Here is a 21,092-nt window from a genome sequence, read left to right as displayed (position 1 = left end):
GGATGCTACTACAAATATATTTTAAATAATGGCAAGAAGCAACAGCAAGAATGAGGAGTAGAAAGGTTGAGGAGAAAGAAGCCAGGCCCTGTACAAAATAAGGTTCAGGGTTTGGGGAAGAAAGGAAGCACCTGAAAAGACCACTACAGACATGGATGCACGGAAACTGGAGAGAAATAGGAAAACCTATTTTTAATGTAGGAGTGGAAAACTAAAATGTTTGGAGAACTTTTACAAAGCAGCTTGCCTTTTATGTTCCATGGGACTTCACAGGTCAGAGAGAAATGCTCATGATCAAGGGCATCTCTGTTTCTAAGGTCCACACACCTCTGTCTGTACCAAATTCAGTTGATGGAGCAAAACCACAAAATTCAGAGGAGGAACAACCAGGTGAGTTTGCACACTCTCCGCAGTAAGAGCTGGGACCTGCTAAGAGGTAGTGGCTGCGTCTGAACGTGAATTGAGCTTGAGTGGTGGTGTCTCAGGGAGGACAATGGCCACACGCAAACCCCTTCAGTGCCTCAAGCACCTGCAAGGTGCCTTGGCACAGGGAGAGCTGACAAGGCTCCTGAACTGAAGAGGGCAACACACACACAGAATGTTGACACTGAAATGTAGTCTATAAACGTGGTTTTGTATACATAGAGTCACACAGGGAACATGAAATCCTGGGCAAAGCAAATGATATACATGTGTATGTTTTGGGACACAGTGTAGCCTAGGGTTTGGGATGGTGGACCTGGAGCCAAAGATTCAAAATGTAGCCCCCAAATTTATTAAATGTAAGAACCTGGGTCCTGGCTGGTGTAGCTCAGTGGATTGAGTGTGGGCCTGCAAACCAGAGGATCGTGGTTTGATTCCCAGTCAGGGCACATGCCTGGGTTGCAGGCCGGTTCCCAGCAGGGGACGCAAGAGAAGCAACCACACATTGATATTTCTCTCCCTCTCTCCTTCCCTTCCCCTCTAAAGATAAATATATATATAAAATCTTAAAAAAAAAAAAAGTAAGAACCTGGAAAGGGTGCTCAATTTCTCTGTAACTTACATTTCTTCATTTTTTTAAATGAAAACAGTAATTGTTTCTATTTTAGAGAGCTGTTATGAAGGTGAAATGAATCAAAATGTAAAGTGCTTAGAAATCACTCAATTATGATATTATTTCACTTTGGTTATTTGTGCCCCTACAGGGAAATTTGATGAAATGCACTCATTCATTTCATTATGTAATAGAGGTGAACATGAGTAATAATTATGTTTTATAAATTTCTTTTCCTGCATAAATATATAACTTCAAGTAATTATACACTTATTTATGCAACTTAATATCAAATTTATCTTGTATTTCATTTGCCCGCTCAATTCTAATCCATTAAGTTGATAAAAAAACATTTTATCAACTCAGGGGAGGCAAGTGCTTTACTGTGTGTGTGTGTGCATACACATGCATACACACACATGCATACACATACACACATACAAGGGCCGTCTGGATACATACATGGCAACCCACACATCTGGGCACAGAAACAGTAAACAGAAATGAACACAGGTGATATGATTATTTCCTCCTTGTTCCTTGGATAAAGACTGCTTAATGTACCATGAAAATATGTCTATTAGTTGTCCCTGGTTTACATGAAAGGAAATGCTATTATTGTCATAAACACCACTGTTCACTTAACTGTAAAAATGAATTTTGGTTAGGATTGCTTACGACCTACAAATCAGGGTCCTCAAGGTAAACAAAAAATAGGAGCTAAATCCAAACCTATGACTTGAATACCAGTGTCAGAATCACATGAACTGTGCTGAAGAACTGAATCCGCCAAGTAACAAAAAAGCAATTTAGGGCCCTTCAAGTAGACCTAATGGAATTCAAAACATCAATAACATCATTTGTACTCTTTGGTTAGGGCAGTGACAAAATATTTATGTTATAAAATGAGGTTTTCACATGAAAACAGCTTTGTAAGCCCTGACATTTGTGAAGCGTTATTATTTTAACTTCGCCAAACCCTTTTCATGCCCTTGGACACTGCTTTCCCAGGACACTGGGAATGTTCTGCAGGCACCGTGAGGGGTAAGGGGTGCTTACCTTGAGGGATTCTGTCTGCGAGCCTAGCCCCTTGGTACAAAGCTCCATCACCGAATAGGAGCAAAATGTATCCCGGACTTTGTACTGACTGACGGCCAGAAGCCACAAAGCAGGGTTGGTTTCCAGCTCAGAAGGCGGAATGAGAATAGACTGGTGCCCAGAGTAGACGCTGCAGAGAGAAATGGAGAGGTCAGTGAGGATGCAGAGGAGCATCCAACCTGTGCCTGAGAAAGGCCTGTGCTCCATGTGCAAGAGAGGGGCAGTCACAGCCACGCTACACTTAGATTTCTTTGAGCAAAAAATGAAGGCGTGTTCATGAAAACACTGTGAAAAACAGGAAAGAACTATAGAAATTAGGACTGAGAGTTAGCACCAAGTTGAGCACTCACCTGAAACATCTAAGCTGTGATGCTGTGGGGTTTCTCTCAAAGCCAGTACTAAACAACAACCTGGGTTCTCTTTCACAGCAGGAAACACAGAACCGAATTTTGGTAAAACGTGGTAGAAGGGCAGTTAGCAAACTACAGATGCTGCCTGTTTTTGTGAATGAAGTTATTTGAGACTCAGCCACTCGCTGGTCTAAACACAGTCCACAGTGGCTTTGCACCAATAGGCAGGGCCAACTGGGTGCAACAGAGACCATAGAGCCCAAGACATTTACTGAAGGGCCCTTTGAGAGAAAGCATGCCTACCTCTGGTTTAGAACGCCAACACCCAGAGCAAATGAAAGAAAACGAACACAGATGACGTTTGTCACTCAATTTTTAAGGTTTGAAATTTTGCTTCAGAATAATCCAAACAAATCACCAAACAGGAGAAATAAGGAAAACACATTTACATAAGAGAACACATTTAGAGAAATGAAGGAAATGCTAGGTTACACATTTTGATTGGTCATCAATTGGTGGAGCAAGTGTGGTTTTAAAATAATGGAGTATTTGCCAAAACTACATTTTTAATGGTTGCTGATGATAGATCAACATTAACAGATGTCATGCATTATAATAAAGTATCCTCAGTTAATAATCTAACATTGAAGAAAAAGGGATTTTCCAGGTACAAACAATCTGGAAGGTAGGTGAAAAGCACAGTGAGCCTCAACTACTACGCCATGATACCAAAACCAGATCTTCTGGAATGAAGCCAATCTCACATTAAAATTTCCACAATTGTTTACAATAGACTCCAACTGGTTAAAAAATGTGAGGAAATGAAGTTCACTCACAAAATCTACTTTCAACAGGGCCCTCAGCAGAAAAACTATTCTTCAGGGCATGCCGGGGGTGGAGTGGGGTGGGGAGTTCTCTTTTTTTCTCTTATTCCTCTAGTCCAGTTTCGTTTATTTTTGTCAAAAGGAAAGAGCAATCTTTGACCTTTTCTGTGATCTTTTCAAATGGTTTAATTATCTGAGATTTGTCTTTGGGAAATTAATTTAGGTCATTCAAAATCACTTTATATTAAAGGTATTCAGAGGTCAAGGAACATCACAACAAATATATCTACATCACGAAATACTGATACAAGCCGACATTTTACTTTTGAGGCATTCCATATTTTTCTTAAAATAACCTTCCAAGAATTTTACACGTGGCATCTGAAAACAAAGCCAAATAACTCCTTAGCTCCAGCAACATATCCAGGGACCAAAAGATTCTGCCCCCTCATACTCACAGCGGTCCCAGGCCATCTTTGGAGACCTACAGTCTTTTTTGCAGGAGCTGGAAGAGGTGAGGGACACAACACTCTCCTCGCTCCTGCTGCCACCCTGTTCCCCAAGGTGGGCAGCCTCTGAGAATGCTGACATCAAGCTGAAGGGAGTTCCTATGACTGATCCTGTTGGAAGCTGCTATTCTGTTTTGCTGCGGTGGGTGGGCCGTCTTTCAGTCCTTCTCTGTCACTTGTGCTGCAGTCACACTGTGCTGAAGAATCAGCCTGCACACTACATCTGGTGTGACTGAATTAGAGCAGTTCTTAGTAGCTAATGTGTCAACTCCAATTAGAAGCCTCAAGGAAGCATGAAGCAGGAATAATATGGAAATGCTAGGTTGTTATATTAAGAGGAATATCATCATAAGGTTTTATTTCTGATAAACGTCCAGAAACAAAAATAACAGAAACTTATCTCTGCTGAGTGGATATTAAAAGAAAATCTCAGGCCCAAAGCAGGATTGTGTACAAGTCAAAGATCTAATGTGCAGGCCTAAGATCTAACAAGGCTACACATCACACTTCATATAAATCATAATTACCCCCTAGGAAGCACAAGTCTTACCTCTGTGAAAGGTGATGGGGCAGTTTTCTGTTAACACCAAATGTCATTCAACCCATTTGTGAAGCAGGGTTAACACTACCACCTTAGATTACCCTGTATGATTTTTATGGTGGCTCAGATCTGCACAGCTCGCACCAAGGACTTTTGCATTTCAGTGCTGGTACCAAACACGTCTGATGGCCCTTGAGCCTTGTCTCATAGGGAACTAAGATGTAGGAGAAACCTTATGATGACATTCCTCTTAATGTAACAATCTAGCATTTATGTCTTGTTCCCAGCGTCTTACTTCATAAATGCTGTAGCATGAAAGGAGATCCAAAATGAAGAGAACTAAATACAAATCACCTACTACCTTTCCCAAGAATACATATCAGGAGGAGTGATTTGATCAGAAGCATGAGCACATGGAAGGGTGGCTAGCACATTGTACAATTCAGGGCTCGGGAATTTTAAGCAGAGCTATGAAAATCAGTAGCACAGAAGCCAATAAATCCTGATAACACAGGACAAGCCGAAAACCTGATTCGTGAGTTTTCTACTTGCTCTTTCCTTGCTCAGTCCAACAAGTGTTGATTGTTTTATGTACTAACCAATATTGATTTGTTGGCACCGGCTATGAATACCTGTATGGACAAAACAAACCCACTTAAATGCAGGTTGCTGGTAATGTATTACGATTATTTTTTGAGAATTTCTGGAACCTACTATTCTAGTGTAGACTTTAACTTCAAAAAGAACAAAATGATTAAGAAGACACTTTGGGGGTATTTCTCCCTGTCTGTGGCCTGCATTTTCATTCTCTTGACTGTTTTTTGCAGAGCAGAAACTGTTAATTTTAATAAAACCCAGCCTCTCAATTTTTTCCTTCATGGATTGCATCTTTGGTGTCATATCTAAAAAGTCATCACCAAACTCCAGGTCATCTAAGTTTTCTCCTGTGTTATTTTTTAGGAGTTTTATAGTTTTACTTTTCACATTTAGGCCTCCGATCCATTTTGAGGTAATTCTTGTGAAGGCTGTGAGTTCTGGGTGTAGATTCTTTTTTTTCTCTTCTGCATGTAAGTATCCAGTTGCCCCAGCACCATTTGATGAAGAGACACCCCTTGTTCTACTGTATTGCCTTGCTCCTGTGTTAAAGACTGGTTGATGATATTTAGATGGGTCTATTTCTGGTCTCTACAGCACCAGGAGTGCTATAAAGACACAAATAATGGGCCCTAATGCAAAGTTTGGGCTCTGGGTGGTGATGACGTGTCAACATAGGTTCCTAGACCACAGAACATGTACCATCTGGTGGGAGATGCTGATAGTGGAAGAGGCTGTGCGTGTGTGGGCCCAGGGGATACAGAAAGTGTATTTGTACCTTACACTCAATTTTGCTGTGAACCTACCTAAAACTGCTCTAAAAAATAAAGTCTATTTAAGAAAATAAAAATAAAAACATGACTGACCACGAGAGAACAAAAGATATATCGGTAACTAATATAAGTTTGCACATTTGTATTTGAGTAATTTCAGGTTATTGACCTGACAAAATACACAAACAACTGAAAACCATCACAACCTGGCAGCTGTGAGCAAGGCAGCCACTTGGCTCACTTGGACACACACCGCCCTGTGTCACACGGGTGAGCCTCCTTCACTGACAGGCTAGTGCCTGTAATGTGCACTCAGTCAATTCAATACTGGGCTGCATAGCATGAAACCTACCCATTTTAAGCATAGAGCTAAATAAACTTTAGTAGATTGCAGAGTTGTATAATCATCACCACAATGCAGTTCTAGAACATTCCATAACCCTAAGGGTAGGCCTGTGTCCATTTGTAGTTGATCCTGTCGCCAGCCCTTGCCACAGTCATCATCATTCTCCTGTCTCCAGGTTTGCCTTCTCTGAACATTTCCCACTAACGGCACCGTGATGCAGTTATAGGATGCGTGGCCTTTGGGATCTGGCTTCTTTCACTCAGCACAGTGTTTGTGAAGTTTACCCACATGGCAGCTGTATGCCGTTGCATGAATGTTTATTCATACGACAAATACTGTTTACACACTGCCCACCAGTCAGTGGACATTTGGATTATTTCCTTATTTTTTCCCTTTAAACAAAGGCTGCTGAGAATGCTTCAAGCATCGAGTCTTTGTGTGGACATGTTGCCCTTTCTCTTTGGTAGATGCCTAGGAGTGGAATTGCTGGGTCACATGGTACATTTATGTTTAATTTTTAAGAACATGAGAACTGTGGTTTCATCATTTTCCATTCCTATCAATGGTGTATGAGAATCCTATTTCCGTACGTCCTTGGTTACCTTTGCTTAACAGCACATTATAGTTTTGAAATCAGGAAATACAAGCCTCCCACTTCATTTTCTGTCTTTAGGTTATAACTGTTCTATTGGTGATGTGGTAGCTCACTGGGTTTAATTTGCATTTCTGTAATAACTGTTAAGCATATTATCATGTGCTTATTGGTCATATGTCTATTTTGGTGAAATGTCTGTTCGAATCTGTTGCCCATTTTTTAAATATTTCACTTGTCTATGAGTTTTAGGAGTTTGTTTTATGTCTGATTAGAAAGACTATCAGATAGATGATTTGCAAATATTTTTTTCTGGTCTATGGTTTGTCTTTCACTTCTTAATGGTGTCTTCTAATGCACAAAAGTTTTAAATTTTGTTGGAGTGTAATTTATCAGTATTTCCTTTATGTATCGTACCTTTGATGTCATACCTAAGAACCCTTTCCCTGACCTAATATTACATTTATTTCTATGCTTTTTAATAAATATTTTATAGCCTTTGCTCTAACATTAGGTATATGATTCACTATGAGTTGATTTATGTATATGAAGTTAGGTAGAAGTTTAATCTTTTTCACAGGTGGATGCTCCTTTTGCCCGGCATCATTTGTTGAAAAGACTATCCTTTCACCATTGAGTTGCCTTGGTTCCCCCTTTGTTGAAAAATCAAGTGACCACACATATAAGGGTTTGTTTTCTGGACTTTCAAGTCTGTTTAACTGATTATTTTATGTATCTACCTCCATATGTATGTTATATCTTTATGCTAGTACCACATCGTCTTGGTTATAATAGCAAGTGTTGAAATTGGGAAGTCTGAGTCTTCCAACTTCATTATTCTACCCCAAGATTGTTTTGGGTATATGGTGGGTCCTTTATTTGTATTTTAGAATCATGTTGGTAATTTTAGCAACTGAAACAAAAGAGCACCAGCCTGAGAACCAAAAGGTCACAGGTTCAATTCCCAGTCTAGGACACGTGCCTGGCTTGTGGGCCAGGTCCCCAGTTGGGGGTGTTGGAGAGGCAACTGAATCTCTCTCACATTGATGTTTTTCTCTCTACCTTTCTCCCTCCTTTCTCCAAAAGTAAATAAATAAAATTTTAAAAAACAACAACAGCAACTGAATATCCCCAAACAACCAAATCCTGCTGAGATTTTTCACAGGGGTTACACTGAATCTTTAGACCAATTTGTGGAGAATTTCCGTTTTAACAATATTGAATCTTCTTATCAGGGAGTATCAATTCTCTGACATGCTTTTAAAGACATGTATGATCTTACCAAATATTTTCAAACAATTCTATCATGTCAATTATTTTCAGATAAATAACCTACTTTATGACTGAAGGAAACTTTAAGTTAAAGATATACAAAAAACTTTGTATCCAATAAAAAAAGAACTCTGAAACAATTACAAAGTTAAAGGAAAGTTGCAAGAAAAGCCATATAACTTTTTCTCTCTGAATCATTGGAGGGTGAGTCACTGACCTCACATCCCAAAAACCTCAAATACTTTAGGCCCTAAAGTTTGGTGATATTTCCAACAAACAAGTATATTTTCCTCCACAAGCCAATTAAGGCATCAAATCAGGACACTAATTGATACATTTCTTCCATTAACCCTATTCAAGTTCCATCAGACCCTGTTCAGGTTCTGCCAGTTCTGCCAGTTGTCCCAGTGATATCTGACTGTGAAGGGTCCAGTTCAGAGTCTCACCCTGCATTTAAGCTGTCGACTCTGTCCAGATGGAGCCTTCAGAGCTTCCCCGACACTATGACAATGGCATTCATGAAGATGACAGGCCACTGTGCTGTCGTGTGCCCCTCAGTTTGAGTGTCCAATGTCCCCGTGATTAGATTGAGGTGAAGCAGCTTTGACGCAGTGTCCCTCACTGCACCCCTCCCAGTGACACTCAAGGGCCCCTTGTCTCACTGTTGACGAGCTTCACTTTGGTCTCTTGGTTCAGGCTTCTCCACTGTGAAGGTTCTCTCCTCTCCTTTATCATTAACAACTATTTGGTGGATGGCTACCATGTAAGTCCTTGTTACTCACTGGGCTTTCAATTTGTCATCTACTTATATGTGAATGGTTGGATAATTTCCCATTTCATTCACAGTGTTATAATCTCTTACAATCCTTACTTGGATGCTCTGATTGCCCCGATTTGGCCAGTGGGAGTCCCTGTAAGCTGGCTCATTGGTCCTGTTGGCATGCCCTTCCTCATTCTGTGGGCACTGCCTTGTTTCTCACACATTCAGGGTCATCTCGTACATTTCCCATCCCAGCCTGAAATCAGCCTTTTCTCAAAGTAGTCCTGGCTCGTTTGAGAGGAAAACGGTAATTACAACTTATGGATGCTGGACATTCTCACTGCTACTGGGTGGCTACTCGCAGGTCCAGTATTTTTTTAAGATTTTTTAAATTTATATTTTAGAGAGAGAGGAAGGGAAGCAGAGAAACATCAATGTGTGGTTGCCTCTCATGTGCCCCCAAGTGGGGACTTGGCCTGTAACCCAGACATGTGTCCTGACTGGGAATTGAACCAGCGATACTTTGGTTCGCAGCCTGCACTAAATCCATTGAGCTACACCAGCCAGAGCTTCAGGTCTAGTTTTTAAAGCAAGTCTATTGGGATCTGTTTCTACAAAGGATTTCAGAATGAAGAGGTTCACAGCTATTAGGCATTTATATTTAACATTGCAGGGTCAATCAAGAACACTGATTTCCAGACTTCTGAATGAATCTTCAGGAAAGACATTAAGTAAAGTTTGGTTGCAACCTTCTCCACACAATTCCTTTGGAGACCCCAACCCATCCCTCTCCTGCTATAGGTGATGCACATCAAAAACTCACTTTCCCTTCAACAGCACCTTCTCTGTTGCCTGAGTGGGGCTTAGGCTTGATGACCCTGCAGAACCAGGAAGCCCTTTACTCAGGCGCTTCAGCTTGTCCGTAGCACAGACAGCTGTCCTAAAAGGTCAGTAGTTTGGGACAGGCTTCCTACTCAGTTGGCCAAATATGTCTAAGGTCTCTTTGGCCCTATTGTTGGGATGGTATAGTCTGAACTATTTCCCAAGAAAAAGCTACCCATGATGCTGTTGCATTTTAGATGGAGGCACAAATCATTAAAATACACTCTAGGGTTCAATTCTATGTGCTCTCGCAAAACGTTTTATTGTACTAATTAGAATGTCAGTGTTTTAAAAAAATACAGGAACTATATTTTAATCCAATCTAATACTATTAAATATTCTGAAGGCATTGAGATCATTGTTCTAGAAAAATGTTTAAAAACATGAGAAAAAAGTCTACTATAGATTATGAAGAAAAAAGGGAAATTATGACCAATTTTATACTGTAACACCTCAGTTTTATAAATATATTGATGTACACTTATAAAATTATATGTAATTTAAAGGTTTATGGTGAAATCATATGTCGTTGAGGTGTTTGCTTTAAAATGTCCTATATAAAAAGGGATAGGAAAAATGGGAACATGGATGAAATAAAATTGGTGACAGGATGATCCATGTGAAACTGGGTGGTGGGCGCTCATGTTTATTGGAGCATCTTTGTGCACAATTACATATGAGGTCTGTCCAGAAGGTTTCCAGCCATGTAATATGAAAAGTAGAGACTTTTACTGAAGAAGACACAAGATACAAGATACATTGTACATAGGACAATGACGCCTCAGTCCCTTTCATAGTAGGCACCTTGGGACCTCACACAGTTCTCTCAATTGCTATCAGCTGCCCCATTGTATTTTCCTGAGTCTCACTGAGGGTCTGAAATCTCTTCCCTTTCAAAGGTGATTTTAGTTTTGGGAAAAGCCAGAAGTCACAGGGTGTGAAATCTGGGCTGTAGAGGGGCTGAGTCACCTGGGTGATTTGATGTTTAGCCAAAAAACTGTATGAGATGTGATGCATGAGTGGGCATATGGTTGTGATGAAGGTACCCATCACCAGTTGTCCACAGATGTGGCCTCCTGAATCATTTGAATAGTTTCCACAGAGGAATGTTTAAGCTTAATGCAAAATCTGATGCAGATTTGATGCTGTACTTGCTCATTTTGAATGCAATAGCCACACAGTACACATGCTCACTCAATGTTGTCTACCATCCCCACTGACTGGTACAGTGAAGTCATCATTGTCTACACATGCAAATTCCAGTCCACTCTTTGGCTGCAAGTTACATCAATATAATGCAAAGAGATTTGTTATAACAACAATGGCCGGACTTTTTCTGGACAGACCTTGGTATGTTAATAATAATAGATACTACACTGCATTAGAAAGTAAACTCTGAAAGGCTATATGCCACATGCCAATAGTGAATATTTCTTTGTATCATTAGGTGGTATAATTATTGATGGTTTTATTTTCTTTATATTTTGCATTTTCTAAAGTTTCTGCAATAAACATAAATGTACAACCTGAAAAAATAATCTCCATGTTCACCTTCTCCATAAATACCTGTTACAAGCTGGGCTCGGAGGACTGATGGCTGAGGAGCACTGGACCCTGGAGGGGAGGTCAGCTGCCTCCCTACCTCAGCTGCAGTCCCCCCCCACCTGCATTAGGGAGAAGGTTGAAGGAGGAGAGCACCTGCAACACCCTCTGATATAATACGAATTCCAGGCCAGGGGTAACTGCTAGGATTTTAGAGTAGAAGAACCCAGCCATCATCTCTGTCTTTCAGTAAACTTCATGGAGGCTAATTTTGTCAGACACCCCAGAATGTGGAACTCACTCCACCCTGAGAGCCTGGCTGAAAAATGCGGCAGAACAGGGATCAATTGTAAGAAATCATGTATGATTTACTTATCATGTTAAAGGCATTAAAGGGAAACTCACCTGCAGAGGCACCACAGAACAAACCCAAGTCCACAGTAAGGGTCCAAGCAGATGGCCACTTCTCTAGAGGGGTAGAGCTCACACTGTAGCTTAATGGATCGGCAGAAGGCACTGGTGGCTGCGTGACACATCTGCAAGACAGCAGGGCCCACTGAGTGCATGGAGCCCAACACCAGCGCCCAGAAGTGATTTAGGGCAGGGGACAATTGTGACCAAGCTTTGGCATTGTGCGGAGAAAGTGGGCTGCTATATTCTCATTAGTCTTCCCATTTTAAATAAGAAAACCACACATAGACACATGACTTTCTGGTCCCCTGGACCTAATAACTCTAGCAATTGAAGCACCAACATGTTGCATTTAAATAGCTGGTTAGTCCACCAAGGGCTTCCACTGTAGGCCTGTGAAGTAGGCAGGGAGATGTCACACCTATGCCCCATCTCCGGGCAGGACTATGCCTTATTCACGGTCCATCCTTATTCATGGTCATCTCTAGGCCTAACATAGCACTAGTGGGCAACAGGGGCCAGCAGAGCATGAGGGGTGAACAGGCTCCAAGTCAGAGAGGCTCAGAGAAGGTACAGTGTTTGCTGAAGATCACACACCTGAGCTGGAATAAGAGACCTGCACAGTGGGATATGGCAGCTATATCCTGGGATGGCAGCCAAACCCACTCTCAGCCCACCACTGAGCCCACCACTTGGAGCAGCTTGTTCCATGAAGATAGGAACAAGCTGCTCCAATCCCAGCATCAGTCCCACTACACTCAGTATAGAGTATTTTAAAATACCGTAAAAATGTCTTATAAATGATATTCAATGTCCTCACAGAAGCTTTCTAGCCAATCAAATCTAAGATGAACTTGAGAGCAGCACAGGGAACATTACCAGGTTCATGGTTTTAAATGGGTCTCCAGTTAGTGTGAAGTGCTGTGTTCCCAGACTGGGGCTGAAAATGGACCAGTGCGAACCTCGTAATGAGGAGGGAAACCCGGTGTAAGGCCTGAGAAAAGCTGTGAGAGAATCCAGGTAAGGGGCCCCTTTCATCATGACCCATAGGATCATGGGGAGAAGCCCTGCCCAGAAGGTTTCACCTTGGATATTTTACTGAATTCATATAAGGTGACATAAAATTAATCTAAAACCAAACTCATAACTAATTCTTTTTAGCCTGCTTTCAAGGCCACCGTATTTGTTTAAGGAAGTAACAGGACTGAATTTGTGCAACATTCCTCAACCTCCTGGATCAGAAGGTAGTAAAACCTCCTACTTAGCAAATTACTCACATTCTCAGATTAGCAACCAAAGCAAACCTTCACTGAATCCCTGCTCTGTGCAGGCTCTACGTACAGCTTGACAACCAAGTTCTTCAGCTCAGTGCAGCAAATGCAAATAATATTAACCGAGCACTTGTCATGTGTCAGGTGCTCAGGAAACAGAAAGGAGTAAAACATGCCTGTGCCCGCAGGAGCTTGAAAACGAGTGCAAACTTGGACTTTAACCTGAGAGCAGGACCTGTGAGCACACAGAACGTAAAGAGAGCAGAGAAAGTATCTGGCATGAACTGCAAGACCTGCTAGGCAGGCTTTTTTTTTCTTTTTCTCAAGAGTAGGACAGTAAGACCTGGAGCTGAGAGAAAACCAGAGACAGAAGGAGAAAGATGTCAGAAAATGAACACCAACAGCTGAGATAAATTGCTCTTTGCTCCTCATCAGAACTTGTATGTTTTTAAATAGCATTTCTCTCTCTTCTTTCCATTTATTCAGTTTTTTGTGTTTTTATTGTTTTTTTATTCTCCCTTTCATATTGCATTTTAATTTCTCCCTTCACTAGTATTCTAAATAACATACTACTCTTGGTATTTTACCTTTTATTCTTTTTATTCAGATTATATATATTTTTCATATTGTTGTTATTCCAAAGCCCACATAGCACCCTACCCTGGACTTAATCCATTTCATCATCTTCCTGAGCTTTATTACTGCTGTGGTTAAATTTAGTTTCCCTCGCACTATGCCAAGTCTCCATGCCTTACTCTCACTCTTTCTCTTCCATCTAACCTTGCATAAATGCTCTGCATTCTAAAGTCAGCTCACATTCTTTTTCCCTCTAATAAGTCTTATTTCTTTTCCGCCTTTTATAAACAGTGGCTAGATGGGTGAAATACCATGGCTATCACTGTTCATCTCCAAAGGAACTCCCATTTCTTCACTACTTATTTGTATTTCATATCCCATAGAATGCTTTCCCACTGTCTTATTCCATTTTGCCCTCCCTCTGCCCTGACCAGTTGAGGGAGGAATTTTATTACATTGTTCTCTCTCCTTCCCCCCACCCTCTCTCAACCTTGGCTTTACTGCTTTGCTTACTCTCATTAGTCTGCTTCCCCTATCCTCTCAAAATCATCTTTCTTTACTGTAGACATACTCACTTTTTGCCTTTCTACAATATTCTCATTCCCATTCCATCTTTCTTAAACTCCATTCAGTTGTCATTGCTATCGATCCTGCTGTGGTTTTTCTGCAATTTTGCTCCTGTTGATCCAGTGCCCCTTCAATTTTATTTCAAACTGCATAGTATACTCTTCTCTCTTCTTACCTCCTTGTTCCCATTGCCCTTTCGTGTTTTACTTATATTTTAAATTTTGTTCTTTCCCTTTCTTCACCTCAGTTCTATCCCAACTCTTAATCAATTTTCCTCCCTCTTACCATGTGATAACATTTTGCCATCTCTTTGTCACCTCATATTCCCTATGACATATCTTACAATGTCTGCAGTTGCTCCTCACCTTTATTAATCTTAATTCAACTATGGTTAAGGGGAGTTCTTTTTAGCTGGCATAGGTTTGGTTGTCAGATAATACTGCTTTGTTAACCAACACCTGTACAACAGCATACTAGACAAGGTGGGAGTTACAACTACCAGTAAACCCACTTCAGGGGAGAACCCATCAACAAATGAGACACCCGCAGGTAAAGCCCAACAAGAGAGCCCACACAAATGGAAGAAAGGGCAGCCCTAGAGCATCCAGACAAGGAGAGAGAGACCACATAAATGAGTCCCACAGAACACCTACCACAGAAGTTCACTCCAAGAAGATAGCTGGCAAAGCAGAGCATTGAGAACTGCAGAAACAAAAAGAGTCACCTAAACTGGGAAGACAAAGAATGAAACTGCAAGCAAAAAGAAGACTCGCTAGTAGGAGAGATAAAAGAAATCGAGGCAAGCAAACTATCAGATATAGAAGTCAAAAGGATGGTTATAAGAATGCACGAGGAACTCAGTGACAACTATAGGGAACTGAGTAGGAATTACAACAGCATGAAAAAGGAAATACAAATGATAAACAAGAACCAGGAAGAAATGAAGAACACAGTATCTGAAGGAATTACAATCAGGCTGGATGAAGCAGATGACTGAATTAGTGAGCTAGAAGACAAGGTAGAAAGAAATACTCAGGTAGAGGAGCTACATAGAAAAAGACTAAAAAAATGTGAAGACAGCTTAAGGGAACTGCAAGGCAACATGAAACACAACAACACCCAAATCATAGGAATACAAGAAGGAGATGAAAAGGAGCAAGGTATAGAAAACCTGTTTGAAAAAACATGGACAGAAAACTTCCCTAACCTGGTGAGGGTAAAAACCATGCAAATTCAGAAAGCATAGAGGGTCCCAGTTAGGATGAACCCAAAGAGGCCCACTGCAAGACACATCATAATTAATGCCAAATTTTAAAGACAAAGAGAGAATCTTAAAGGCACCAAGGAAGAAACAGGAAGTAACATATAAGGGAGCTCTTATAAGGCTAGCAGGTGATTTCTTAACAGAAACACTACAAGCCAGAAGGGAATGACAAAAAATATTCCAAGTAATGAAAAGCAAAGGCCTGCAAGCAAGGCTCCTCTACCCAGCAAGGCTCTCAATCAAAATGTTAGGCAATATAAGCAGTTTCCCAGACAAAAGAAAGCTGAAAGAGTACACCTCCACCAAACCAGCACTGCAACAGATGCTAAAGGGACTGTTTTAAGAAGAGGAAGAAAAAGAGTAAGGGAGACTGAGGAACACATACAAAAAGGGGAAAAATGAACAAGTACCTATCAAAATAACCTTAAATGTAAATGGATTAAATGCTCCAGTCAAAAGACTTAGGGTAGCTGAAGGGATAAGAAAGCATGACTCACACATATGCTGCCTACAGGAGATCCACCTCAGAACAAAAGACCTACACAGACTAAAAGCAAAGTATTGAAAAAAAATATTCCAAGCAAATGGCCAGAAAAAAAAGCTGGAGCATCAATACTTATATCAGACAAAATAGACTTCAAAACAAAGGGCATAAAAAGAGACACAGAAGCTCACTTCATAATATTCAAGGGAAGACTCCATCAAGACCTATCATTATAAACATATCCAAACATTATAAACATATATACACCCAATGTAGGAACACCCAAAAATATAAAAAAAATCTTGAAGAACTTCAAGAAAGATACAAACAGCAACACATTTATAGTAGCGGATTTTAACACCTGTCAACAATGGACAGATCTTCCAAACAAAATATCAATAAAGATACTGTGGCACTGAACAATGCCCTAGATAAATGGATTTAACTGATATATATATATAGAACCCTTCACCCCAAAGAAGCTAAATACACATTCTTTTCAAATGCACATGGAACATTTTCAAAGACAGAACACATGATAGGACATAAAACAAGCCTCAAGAGATTTAAGAAAATTGAAATCATAGAAAGTATTTTCTCAGATCACGAGGGCCTGAAACTAGAAACCAACCCCAAGGGAAAAGCTCAAAAACATTCAAATTTGTGGAAATTGAATAGCATGCTATTAAATAATGAATGCGTCAACAATGAGATCAAGGAAGAAATTAAAATCTTTCTGGAAACAAATGAAAATGCACACACGACAGTCCAAAACCTATGGGACACAGCAAAGACACTCCTGAGAAGGAAGTTTGTAGTGAGATAGGCCTACCTAAAGGAGATAGAAACATTTCAAATAAACGACCTAACCCTGTGCCTGCAAAAACTAGAGGGACAACAACAAAGGTCAGAGCAAGTAGAAGGAAGGAAATAACCAAGATCAGAACAGAATTAAGTGACACAGAGACTAAAAGCACAATTCAAAGAATCAATAAATCCAGGAGCTGGTTCCTTGAAAAGATAAACAAAATTGACAAGCCTTTAACAAGATTCATTAAGAGAGAGAGAGAAGCCCCAAAATAAAATCAGAAATGAAAGAGGAGAGATTACAATTGACACCACAGAAATATAGCTCGTTGCAGGAAACTACTATGAACAACTATATGTCAAGAAATTTGAAAACCTGGGAGAAGTGGACACATTTCAAGAAAAGTACAATCTTTCAAAACTGAATCAAGAAGAAGCAGAAAGCCTGAACAGACTGATAACAGCTAGTGAGATTGAAGCAGTAATCAGAAAACTCTCAGTACACAAAAGCCTGGGACCAGATGGTTTCACAGGAGACTCTTACAAAATATTTATGGAAGAGCTAACACCTATTCTTCTCAGACTATTGCAAGAAGTCCAAGAAGAGTGATAACTCCCAAACTGATTACCCTCCTAATCCCCAAAACAGATAAAGACATAACAAAGAAATAAAACTACAGGACAATACTACTATAGAACATAAGATGCTAAAATCAACAACAAAATATTGGCAAACTGCATCCAGCAATACATTAAAAAGATCATACACCATGACAAAGTGGGATTCATCCAGGGATGCAAGGATGGTACAATATTCACAAATCAATATACATAATACATCACATAAACAAAAGGAAAGACAAAAATCACATGATCATATCAAAAGATGTGGAAAAAACATTTGATAAGGTACAGCACCCATTTATGATAAAAACACTCAGCAAAGTGGGAGTAGAAGAAGCATACTTACACATAATAAAGGCCATATATGAGAAACATATAGCTAAAATCATATTCAATGGGCAAAAACAAAAAGCTTTCATTCACCACTTCTATTAAACATAGTATTGGAAGTTCTAGCCATGACAATCAGGTAAGAACAAAAAAGGCATCCAAATTGGAAAGGAGGGAGTTAAACTGTCATTGTTTGCAGATGACATACTAGTATACATTAGAAAACCCTATGAACTTCATGAAAAAACTACCTGGCCTAATAAGTGATTCCGGCAAAACAGCAGGATACAAAGTCAATAGTCAGAAATTGAAGGCATTTTTGTACACCAATAATGAAATATCGGAAACACAAAAGAGGAAAAAATCCCATTTACTACAGCAACAAATCAATAAACTACCTAGGAATAAGCCTAACCAAGGAGGTAAAAGACCTGTACTCAAAAAACTACACAACATTGAAGAAAGAGATTAAGGAACACAGAAATAAATGGTAGCATATACTGTGTTCATGGATTGGAAAAATTAACATCAGCAAAATGTCCATATTACCAAAAACGATTTATGGATTCAATGCAATCCCTATTAAAATACCAATTACACATTTCACAGATATAGAACAAACATTTTAAAAATTTATATGGATCCATAAATGATCCAAATAGCCTCAGCAATTTTGAGAAAGAAAAACTAAGTAGGAGGGATCACAATACCTGATATCAAACTATATTACAAGGCCACTGTAATCAAAGCAGTTGCTCTGGCTGGTATGGCTAAGTGGATTGAGTGTCAGCCTATAAAATAGTCACCAGTTCAATTCCCAGTCAGGGAACATGCCTGGGTTGTAGGCCAGGTCCCCAGTAGGAAATGTGTGAGAGAACCATACGTTGATATTTCTCTCCCTTTCTTTTTCCTGCCCTTCCCCTCTCTACAAAAATAAACAGAATCTTAAAAAAGATGTTCTGGCATAAGAACAGCCCCATAGATTGATGGAACAGAACAGAGTCCAGAAGTGAGCCCAGATGTAAACCCATGTCACTATGGTCAATAAATATTTGACAAAGTGGGCAGGAGCATAAAATGGAGTAAAAACAGCCTTTTCAACAAATGGTGTTGGGAGAACTGGACAGCTACATTAAAAAAAAAAAAAAACCTCGATCACCAACTTAAACCATACACAAAAATAAATTCAAGGTCGATAAGACTTAAATATAAGTTGTGACAATGTAAGAGTCCTAGAGGAGACAAGCAGGAAAATCTCAGACATACCATGCAGCAATATTTTCACTGATATGTCCCCTGGAACAAGGGACATAAAGGAAAGAATAAACAAGTGGGATCTCATCAAAATAAAAAGCTTCTGCATGGCTGAAGAAAAGAGCATTGAAATGAAATGAGAACCAATCGTATGGGAAAACATATTGACCAATGATACCTCAGACAAGGGTTTGATCTCCAAATTATGTAAAGAACTCACACAACTCCACTCCAGAAAAACAAAGAATCCAATTGAAAAATGAACAAAGGACCTGAACACACACTTCTCCAAGGAGCACATACAGAGGGCTCAGAGACATGTAAAAAGATCCTCACCATCACTAGCCATCAGAGAGTTGCAAATTAAAACCACAATAAGATACCACTTCACACCGGTCAGAATGGCCATCATAAACAAATCAACAAACAAGTATTGGAGAGGGTGTGGAGAAAAGGGAACCCTAGTCCACTGTTGGTGGGAATGCAGACTGGTGCAGCCACTGTGGTAAACAGTATGGAATTTCCTCAGAAAACTAAAAATGGAACTGCCTTTTGACCCAGCAGTTCCACTTCTGGGATTGATTATACCTTAAGAACCCTGAAACACCAATCCAAAAGAACCTATGCACTCCAATGTTCATAGCAGCACAATTTACAGTAGCCAAGTGTTGGAAGCAATCTCAGTGCCCATCAGTAAATGAATGGATCAAAAAGCTATAGTACATTCACACGATGGTATACTATGCAGCAGAAAGAAAGGAGGACCTCCTACCCTTTGTGACAACATGGATGGAACTGGAAGCATTACACAAAGTGAAGTAAGACAGGTGGTGAAAGACAAATAGCATATGATCTCCCCTGTAAGTGGAACCTATCAGCAAAACCAATAAGCAAGCAAAATATAAAGCAGAGACATGGAAATGAAGAACAAACTGACAGTAACTGAGGGGTGGATAACATAGCAAAGAAGGGTAAAGTTCATCAAGGAACTTTTATAATGGACCTACGGACAAAGATGACATTAGAAGGCTAATTTCAGTAGTACAAGTAATTTAAGTGGTACGAAAATTAATGTTTATTCTGAAAAGCTTTTGAAAAAATGTTTTATTTTTATATTGTGTTTTATTTGGTTTATCACCTAGATTGGTACTAAAAAGTAGAGGGAAGGATTCTGGGAAGATGCTTAAGCAGGAAGCAGTGCAGAATATGAAGTAACTAGTTTGGGATTCTAGGACCTGTCAAAGGCTTGCAACTTACAGGGAGAGACTTGGATGGCAAACTGAAATTAACTTTAGAGCATCAAGACACCCCCGAGTTTAAAAAAAAGTTGAAGGAGTTTATTACATTTAGAACTAAGTGAAAGAAATTCTCAAGAGGCTTCTACAGGTTGAACTAGAAAGACACTGACACAGCTCAAAGATATCTGAATAAAGATTTTAGTAAAGGTAACTAAGACGTAATGAAAGATAGTATAATTTCAGCAACAGTTGATAACTCCATTTTACCTACATGACTTAGGAAACTAATACATTAAAATAAAAATCTTAGTTTTAAAACTATTATTATAACTAAATATTTAAATTCCACAATTCCTCGCTACGTAGTTTAAGAGAATGCCTTTAAAAATGATCACTATGTGTTTTGGGCCACACAATCTACAAAGATACAATTTTGTGACACTGACAACTGAAAAAGATTGGGTAGAGCTGTATAGGACCCATTTTGTGTTACTCAAGTTGAGCTGCTATAAATTCAAAATACAATGTTACGGCTTTAGAATGTTAAATAGAATCCCCATCATAACCTCAAAGAAAATAGCTTATAGAAGATACACAAAAGGAAATGAGAAAGGAATTCAAATATTTCACTGGAAGAAAATCAGCTAAGCACAAAATATGAAAGTAATGTAGAAAATGAGGAATAGAAAAGCTGTTAAGACATATGGGAAACAGCAAGATGAGAGAAGTCTCTTCTTATCAGTAATTACTTTAAATATAAATGAATTAGCCCTGGTTGTTGTTGCTCAGTGGATTGATTGAATGCTGCTGGTCTGTGAACCAAAGGGTCACCGATTTGATTCCCAGCACAAGCCTGGGTTGTGGGCCAGGTCCCCCAGTAGGGGGAGTGCGAGAAGCAACCACACATTGATGCTTCTCTTCCTCTTTCTCTCCCTCCCTTCCTCTCTCTCTCTAAAAATAAATAAAATCTAAAACAAAATAAAACAAATAAATATAAATGGATCAACTCTCTCATCAAAGACAGGAAGTGGAAGAATGGATAAAAACCATGATCTAACCATATGCTGCCTATAAAAGTATCATTTTACATTAAATTACACAAATAGTTTGAAAGTGAAAGGATGGATACAGATATTTCATGCCAATA

At 39.6% G+C, this 21,092-nt stretch overlaps 1 protein-coding gene across 2 annotated transcripts in view; it reads right to left on the bottom strand.

The window, feature by feature from the left end:
• DIP2C (disco interacting protein 2 homolog C) overlaps positions 1–21,092 on the bottom strand; it is a 433,069-nt gene that overhangs the window by 53,040 nt on the left and 358,937 nt on the right. For both annotated transcript variants that reach the window (XM_053665789.1, XM_053665790.1), the window contains 2 exons: positions 11,525–11,655; positions 2,096–2,264 (listed from right to left, as the gene is read on the bottom strand). In XM_053665789.1, coding sequence (XP_053521764.1) covers positions 2,096–2,264; positions 11,525–11,655 — 300 coding nt within the window. The remainder of the gene's footprint in view (positions 1–2,095; positions 2,265–11,524; positions 11,656–21,092) is intronic.

Source organism: Artibeus jamaicensis, unplaced genomic scaffold, assembly GCF_021234435.1.
Source record: "Artibeus jamaicensis isolate MK-2021 breed Jamaican fruit bat unplaced genomic scaffold, CSHL_Jam_final contig_426, whole genome shotgun sequence".
In the NCBI taxonomy this organism is placed as follows: domain Eukaryota; kingdom Metazoa; phylum Chordata; class Mammalia; order Chiroptera; family Phyllostomidae; genus Artibeus; species Artibeus jamaicensis.
This window is presented reverse-complemented; position numbering and strand designations above follow the sequence as displayed.